Here is a 9,069-nt window from a genome sequence, read left to right as displayed (position 1 = left end):
AGGGGATGAGTTTCCCAAAATTTCTCGAAAACTTAAATTTTATCATCAGCAACAAATACTGTCAGTTGTTTTCCTTGAAATGAAAGTTTCACTTCATTCACTTTTCAAATCTTATTTCAATTCAAGTCCCAAAATCTGAATAACTAAATTTTCACTCTTTCTTTAAAAAAAAAAACAACAGTGCTTCATGGAAAAAGCAGCTCACAATTTAATTACATAAATTTTAAGTTTGCAATTTAAATACATAAATGCTTATCCTTGAGACAACCATCATACTTCAGTATGCTGCAGAAATGCTTCATCCAGTCTTCCCATTACATCACCCAGAATATTGAGAAGACATGTACTCAAGGGTTGCGATTAATGTAATTTTTACTGCTTCATCAAGGATATTCTTCAGTGAAACTGACTTGCTTTTAAAAGTCACAATGCCTGGAAGTAAAGAATATTTTGACTACTAGTACAGGTTGGTATAACTGTCTTGAATCACTAAGCAGCCTAAGTTTGGATCCAGTAACACCATCCACTAACATGTGTGACTTAGGGCACATTTACTTACTTCTGCTGAGCCTCAGTTTCCTCATCTACAAAATGGTGGCAAAGTACTTTCACACCCTCATACATTTCCTGCAACAAATGTGTGAAGGAAAGTGTTTAAATTGCATGCATAATGCCTTGACACACTTTAAGTGCCCAGTTTTTAGTAGATAGATTTCCAATATGGACTATTGTATTAATAAGAGTGGCACTTAGATGAACAGAGTTTTTTTTTTATTATTATACTTTAAGTTCTAGGGTACATGTGCACAACGTGCAGGTTTGTTACATATGTATATATGTGCCATGTTGGTGTGCTGCACCCATTAACTCGTCATTTACATTAGGTATATCTCCTAATGCTATGCCTTCCCCCTCCCCCCACCCCACAACAGGTCCCGGTGTGTGATGTTTCCCTTCCTGTGTCTAGGTGTTCTCATTGTTCAATTCCCACCTATGAGTGAGAAAATGTGGTGTTTGGTTTTTTGTCCTTGCGACAGTTTGCTGAGAATGATGGTTTCCAGCTTCATCCATGTCACTACAAAGGACATGAATTCATCCTTTTTTATGGCTGCATAGTATTCCGTGGTGTATATGTGCCACATTTTCTTAATCCAGTCTATCATTGATGGACATTTGGGTTGGTTCCAAGTCTTTGCTATTGTGAATAGTGCTGCAATAAACATACGTGTGCATGTGTCTTTAGATTCTACCTATTGTTACAACCCACTGGGGGAGTTCGCTGTCAGAGTTAGACATAAATGCATAGTTTTGTGATATCCTTACTCGGTCTTCTGTCATTTTATCTGGGAAGACATCCAATTGCATAACAATTACTTGGTTATCTGGGTCTTTGTTTCACAAGTTCCAGAATGAGAATAGAATGCAATAGAAAGGCAAAACCAAGGTGGCCCATACTACAGGAAGAAGCTTATTACTTAAACATACTCTGGGTTTCAGCTGTTTATGGGACCTGGTGGATACATATATGCCCCCGGCTATTCTCAAATATAATGTTGAAGGACTATATGATATTAGGAAACATTTATTGAGCACTGTAAGGTCCTTTGAGAAAAGCACTTTGTTTAGATTCTCAGATTTGACTATTGTGAAAGGAAAATAAATCTCAGGACTCAAAAATGACTAAGCCAAAGGGAAAAGTCAAGCTGGGAACTGCATCAGGCAAAACTTCCTCTCATTTTATTCCTAACATAACTACAAAGATTTAACAAGCTACATACCTCCCTCACAATTTGCCCACTAGGAAATTTTTTGTGGGCCCCAAGATCTTTACCCTAAAACAGTTCTGTCAAATTTCACTCTGACAATGTAAATTGATAGCTTATCTTCACAGATGTGGGACAAAGAACAGAACTCAAAATCATCCCTCTGTTCACCTGAGACAAATGCATGTCTGATTGCTTCCTCTCTCCTATGTTTATCTTATGTAAAAATGCAGATTCACTGAGCTAGATTAATGCACAAGTTACTATTTCTCTACTCCCCTATCACATGTGAATGGTTGATGAAAGACTCAAAAGAATGCAACCCTTTGCTTCTCACCTACCCCCACATTTTAAAAAGTATTCCTCGGCCGGGTGCGGTGGCTCACACCTGTAATTCCAGCACTTTGGGAGGTAGAGGCAGGCGGATCACGAAGTCAAGAGATCTAGACCATCCTGGCCAACATGGTGAAACTCCGTCTCTACTAAAAATGCAAAAATTAGCTGGGTGTGGTGGTGCGCTCCTGTAGTCCCAGCTACTCGAGAGGCTGGAGCAGGAGAATCACTTGAACCTGGGCGGTGGAGGTTGCAGTGAGCCGAGATTGCGCCACTGCACTCCAGCCTGGTGACAGAGCGAGACTCCGTCTCAAAAAACAGTTATTCCTCTTTCCCCAATATCCACCTTTTCTCCTTTAAATATTGCAGCCCTCAAAGTCATCTTTGGAGAAAGGCACAGACCTGTCTCCTGGGAGCACATCCTTAACCTTGGGAACAAACTTCTAAATTGCTTGAGAGCTGTCTCAGATACTTTTTGGCTTACACTATGAATCAATGTTTAAGTTTTCAGTAACAATACACAGTAACCCAAACATTAAGAATGAATAGTTATTTCTGGATGATGAGATAATAGCCAATGTTTATTTTTTATGTATATTTTTAGATTTTCCTATCACCAGCATTTTCGGTTTACAGTTTAAAAGTTGTTTACAATTTTTTAAAAAGAAAACAGCACAGTGAGCTTGGTTTATAGCATTTTTATTGCAATTTTGCACAGCATTTGAAATTTCAGAGCATTAGTAGAATTTGAAAAGAACAGTTCATTAACCTTGGCAAAGGGAGAAGATAGAGATAACTGTGGTTTCAACCACTCAGCTATACCTTTTAGAAAAGAAGTTTTGCCTACCCAAAAGCCATCATTTTAATAACACAATATTAGTGTTCTACCAGGCAGTAAAACACTGTAATTAAACATGTGATAAAGCTCTGCCACCCATTGAGTATTTGCTCCTGTCTTAGCAAAGAGCACTCAAATCAGTCATGGAACAGCCATCAGTGCAACACAAAGTTTGTAGATCTTGTCTTGACATCACTGAATGCTTCTTTGACTTCCAAAGCTCTTCAGTGGGCATCTGTCCACCCCAAAGACGGTCTTCCCCTGAGGCATCCACCTTCGGAAGGTTTTGCGCTGGATTTTCCTCAGAAAATTCACGTTTATTTGGGAGCTGGAAGGAGTTTCCTGTCTCAGCTGTATGGAAGAGAAAAAAATAATACATCCTTAGACAGCTCCTACAAAGAAGGCAGCAACCACATTCCACTCTTGGGGAAATGAACTGGATCCCTGAAATGAAATAGAATACTACACATAATTTTTTAAAATGTTGGCCTGATTTCAGAGAGATTAGACATTTTGGGGAGAGCACAGTCATCTCCACTCCCCTCATTTTACAGAGGCAGAAACTTGAGTGCAAAGACGAGGAGTGACAGCCTGTGTCGCTCAGCTAGTCAGGACTTGACTTCTTTTACTCGCTACCTCTGCTGGATGACCAGCAGCTTCCAATATTAGTTATGTGCTATAAACAAAATCACATAAACAAAAAAAAACCCTGTGTATGCCCTGCAATCTTGATCAGTAAAGAAGGAAATGGAGATTTAAACCTCTATATCTGAAAATAAACAGTGAAATTCACAGTTTTTGCCTAAGAGTTGTTTCCAAAGTTCACCTATAAGCTTCTCCCACTTTAATTTAGTTCAAATTGACTTATCAGTGCCTTAGCACACCAGCAGACACCATGAAAAATTAGGTGAATGGATGCTGGTTAGTAAACCAGTAATTGATCAGAAAAATAATGTATGGGAAAACACTGAAAGTCTGAGAAAGATTTAATAAGTAGTAGTATGATTTCAGTGATGTCCAACAGAGCTAGCCTTATAGATATCCATCCCACTGCCCTATGTGTTTCAGAGATATCCCAAATGTATTTTATAGTGCATTTTGGTTTGCTATTACAGAGATTGTTGTAAATCTTGGTAAATTATGCTTACTCTCTTCAGGTTAAAAACCCATATAATTTTTGTTAGCATCTAGTCATATGAACCTCAATATTAAAGTGGTAGTGAAAATGGAAAATGCATGCTTTTTCAATACATTAGCCCACTCAAATATGAACAGTTTAGGTTATTTTCTAAAATGTTTTTATTACCAACATCATTTTAAATTAAATGGAAACCTTAACAATCATACATATGGTCGCAACATTTATTATGTAATCACATTTTTCCTTTTTAACTTTTTAGTATAAAACAAAGCAAATATAACCAATTATTAAAATAGACTCTTAAGCAAGGCACAGAAAGACAAACACCACAGATCTCACTTATATGTGGAATCTAAAAACGTCAAACTCAAAAATGTATAGTGAAAAATGACGGTTATCAGAGGGTGAGGGTGAGGGGGATGATTGGGGAAGAGACGGTCAAGAGTACAGAATTTCAGTTAGGAGGAATAATTTCAAGAAGTCTGTTGTACAACGTGGTGACTATAGTTAATAACAATGCATTGTATTCCTGAAATTGCTGAAAGAGTAGATTTCAAGTGTCCTCATCACAAAAACATAAGTATGTGAGGTAATGCATATGTTAATTAGCTTGATTTAGCTATTCTACATGTATATTGTATGTATACATATTTCAAAACAATATGTTGTACACAATAAATATATATAATTTTTACCAATTAAAAAAATAGTTTTAAAAATAGGATTTTCAGCCATGCCCAGTGGCTTATGCCTGTAATCCCAGTGCTTTGGGAGGCCGAGACGGAAGATTGCTTGAGGCCAGGAGTTTGAGACCAACCTGGGCAACATTGCAAGACCTCACCTCTACAAAATACTTAAAAATCAGCCAGATGTGGTGGCACACACCTGTAGTCCTACCTACTCAGGAGGCTGAGGTTTGGGGCTTCAGTGAGCTATGATTGTGCCAGCCTGGGTGAGAGAGCAAGACCCTGTCTCTAATCAAATAAATAAATAAATAAAAATTTAAAAATAGGATTTTAAATAAATTCTGTCTCATACTTTAATATGGAATCAACAGAAAGAATTTCAGTCAAATTTTTAAGTTAGTTGAATTGAATAATAAAGAAATATAGTGAACTCAGTTACTTCACCATTTCTGAAAGACATTTGGTTCATTTCTACCTTCAAAATCCTGATCAGACAATCCCTATCACTAGAATTCCCACCCTGCTTCCCCACCACCTTTCATAATCCCCAAATCCTTCAGGGCCTCTGTCAGTAACCACCACCTCCATGATGCTGTCACCTATTACAAAAGCCCACCACCTTCTCTTTCCCACCCGAGACTCAATATGGAATTAGTGAAGACCTTGGCTCTTGAAGCCAGATAAACCCAGTTTGCTACCTAACCACATTTTCACCAGCTGGGAGAAGAATTTTCTTCTTGGTAAAATGATAAATGGTGGTAATTTTGCTTGCTTCCCAGGATCCTTATCAGGAAGCTGAATGAAATGTTGCACATGTAACTTCCCGGCACTTAAAAGTGCTCAATTAAGTTCAGCTTCTTTCCTTCCATCCATATTTAACAACTGCCTAATTCTAACTTATCATATTGTACAATTATTCATGAGTGAAAGTCTTGCTACTTCAACATGCTCCTTGAAATCACATGCTTCGCCGTAGCCTCCAAAGTACCTTCCACAGATGCTGAGCTCATTGAAGTAGTCATGCAATCAAATGATTTCAAGCAGGGGACTAAAAATTGAGGTCCTTATTTTTTGAAAGGTAGCATGCTCATCACTTTCCCAAGCCAAATTCGGTGTATTTTGATCATTAATCCCTTAAATTGACATTAAAAATGCCTCAACAGTACTTAGAGAAACACTTCATAAAATAATGGTTTAAAACACAGCTTGAAAAAATAAGAGACATGTGAAAGGAAAATAGAGGAGACACATGAGTTACTGTTACCTTGCTGAGCTTGAGGGATCCCCTCCAGATGCCTTCTCCACCTGGAGCTAGCACAGATGTAGATGACTGTCCGTATGTATTCTAGCCCACAGAGTCTCACAGACTCCTTGCTCCTCACTTCTGAGATGGCAAATAGGACAGAGAATAGAAACAGAGTGAAAATGGAGCCCTTCATTTTGCTGAGGACTGAATGAGAATCTGATATGGTAAATATGGTCAAATCAAATTCTGGAGTGACTGTCACTCTCTTGACCAATTTATACTAACTTTCCTGACATTTCATTGGTCAGAACCTCATTTTTACAATATTTGCTAAGCACATAGGGTTACACAGTAAAGTTTTGAAAATGTGGTTTTATGATTATTGCCAGCTATTCAGTCACTCCTTAATACCATCAACACATCTCTGAGATGATAAAAACAGATGCCCTCTTGGAAGGCATTATGGAAAACTCATGGACTTTGAAAGTTGCCAAGAATGAGTTTCAATCTCAGCCTTGCTACTTACTGAGTGACATAAGGCAAGTTTTAAACTTTTTGAGTTGAGGCAAAGCCTTGTGGCTAACACCTGTAACCCCAGCACTTTGGGAGGCCAACACAGGTGGATCATTTGAGGCGAGGAGTTCAAGACCAGCCTGGGCAACATAGCGAGACCTCCATCTCTACAAAAAATTTAAAAATTACTCAGGCACAATGGCACACTTGAGCCCAGGAGTTCAAGGTTACAATGAGCCATGACAGTGCCACTGTACTCCAGCCTGGGTGACAGTGAAACCCTGTCTCTAAAAAAACAAACAAACAAACAAACAAAAAAACTTTTTTGAACCTCAATAACCATGTCTCTAGAATGGGAAGACCCATCTCACAAGGGTTTTTTTGAATATTGAAAGCAACATGAATGTCAGAACAATGGGATATCACACTTAAATAGGCAATTTCTTATGTCCTGAGTTTGAATCCTGGCCGTTGTTGTTACCTGGCTGTTACTTACCAGATCTAGACTCTTAAGCAAGTTTTTTAAAGCATCCTTCTTTGTAAAATAGTGTTGATGATTGTAACTACCTCATAGAGCTAATGTGATAATGTGTGTCCCACTTGGTACAATAAACAGCTAATAGGCCAGGCGCGGTGGCTCACGCCTGTAATCCCAGCAATTTGGGAGGCCGAGGCAGGTGGATCATGAGGTCAGGAGATCAAGACCATCCTGGCTAACACGGTGAAACCCTGTCTCTACTAAAAATACAAAACATTAGCCGGGTGTGGTGGTGGGCGCCTGTAGTCCCAGATACTCAGGAGGCTGAGGCAGGAGAATGGCGTGAACCTGGGAGGTGGAGCTTGCAGTGAGCTGAGATCACGCCACTGCACTCCAACCTGGGCGACAGAGCGAGACTCCGTCTCAAAACAAAAACAAACAAACAAACAAAAACAAAAAAAACAGCTACCAATTATTAGCTGCTTCTCCTCTCACCATCAGAAGAGAAGACTAGAAAAGATAACTTCAGAATTCAGAAGATTTTACCTGACTAGGATCTTGTTATCCTTCACCTATGACCTAGGTACACTTTTCTCAACACATATATCCATGATAATAGAAAGCTGAGTCCATATCCCAAATAGCTAAATAATGAAATTTCTCTTTTGGTAAAACCTCTGAAAGCACTAGTTCGTGCAAAGGTCTTACCTAAACTGAGAATCCCAGAGTTTGAGATCTTAAAGAACTGTTGACTCAGGTTTTGGCAAATTGAACAAATAATGGTTCAGTTGATTCTGTGAAATCCTTGTCTGTGATTCCTGGTTGGAAAAAAATTGCTAAGTCTGTGGCCATGATCATATCATTTGTACTTCTTGTGAAATCACTGTTCTTCTGTAGGGAAGCTGGAAAATAAAACAAAATAATCTATTCTCTAATTGAAAGCATTTTTTGCTCTAAAAAATAAAAATTATTTCCAAGAGTCTTGCTTTCTCCATTTCTTTGGCTGTAGTGTGAAGAATGGATTAAGAAAGGCAAAATTTGAGAAAGGAAAAACAGAAAAAGGCTGTTTCAATAATTTAGATATGATGGTGGCCTAAACTAAGGCCATGGCAGAGAGGATAGGGCACATGTGTATTCAAAATATAGAAGGGCTTGGTACTGACTGGGTATCGGGGCAATGGAGAGAAAGATGTCAAATATGATACCTCGATTTCTGGCTTGTTCAACTGGGAGGTAGGGGGGTCATTTGCTAAGAAAGGGACCAAAGAAGTAGAAATGGTTCTGTCATCAGACAAAGCTACTCCATCTTTGGATGGGTCAAAATCAGTGTCTTTCATCAACTCCGGAGGGACATCTGTATTACCACGCTTAGCACACCCACAACATAACAGCTATTGAGCCATGTATTACCAAACGTCTTCCCTTCTTTGCAGACTTATACTGCGTATCTTGACAATGCCAGTTTTAACATAGCACTGCAGTAGATCTATTGTCAGTGGCTATGGATTGGGCTTCTGCACAACCGCAGGGATATTCAGCCAAGGGATGATCCCTACCTTGGATGTCAGATGGACTCTGGCATGATCCTGCTATCACCACACTTGATGCCCCTAGGTGCAAAGTAGTCCCCTCTTCTGCCACCTCTTAATACCTCATTAGGGCTCATTTAATTTGGGATGAAAGGCTGGCAACACTTGAGCTCATTCTGTGACCTAATGGAGGCAAGTTAGCCAGCCAAGTAGCTACCCAGATGAAAAAGCTCATGACAATAATAAAAGCCCTAGATGTGAAGCCTGAAATTTAGGGGCTTTATTTTCCCCATTTGTATATTGAGAGGGTTGGATTTAATTATTAAAAGTCTTCTCTGCACTTGAAATTATCAGTCTTGCTATAGTTGTCTGATTATGTTACTCCCACCTCACAAACCTTCAGTGGCTCACCATTACCTCCAGAAGACAATCCAAACAATATGACATTTAATGCTTTCCGCTCAGGTACCCAAACATCACTCTTTTCACATACCTCAAGGTCCATGAAAAGCTAACCAACTGAAAAGGAATCTTTCCGTCTT

The 9,069-nt window shown here is 39.0% G+C and overlaps 1 protein-coding gene across 1 annotated transcript; it reads right to left on the bottom strand.

Moving 5' to 3' along the window:
- Positions 1-2,779: 2,779 nt before the first annotated feature.
- INSL5 (insulin like 5) lies at positions 2,780-6,776 on the bottom strand. The gene is made up of 2 exons (XM_054484027.2): positions 6,026-6,776; positions 2,780-3,285 (listed from the first exon to the last, which is right to left on the bottom strand). Exons 1-2 carry the CDS (start codon positions 6,198-6,200, stop codon positions 3,053-3,055), a joined length of 408 nt encoding a protein of 135 aa, XP_054340002.1. The 5' UTR covers positions 6,201-6,776; the 3' UTR covers positions 2,780-3,052.
- Positions 6,777-9,069: the final 2,293 nt, after the last annotated feature.

Source organism: Pongo pygmaeus, chromosome 1 (genome assembly GCF_028885625.2).
Source record: "Pongo pygmaeus isolate AG05252 chromosome 1, NHGRI_mPonPyg2-v2.0_pri, whole genome shotgun sequence".
In the NCBI taxonomy this organism is placed as follows: Eukaryota; Metazoa; Chordata; class Mammalia; order Primates; family Hominidae; genus Pongo; species Pongo pygmaeus.
This window is presented reverse-complemented; position numbering and strand designations above follow the sequence as displayed.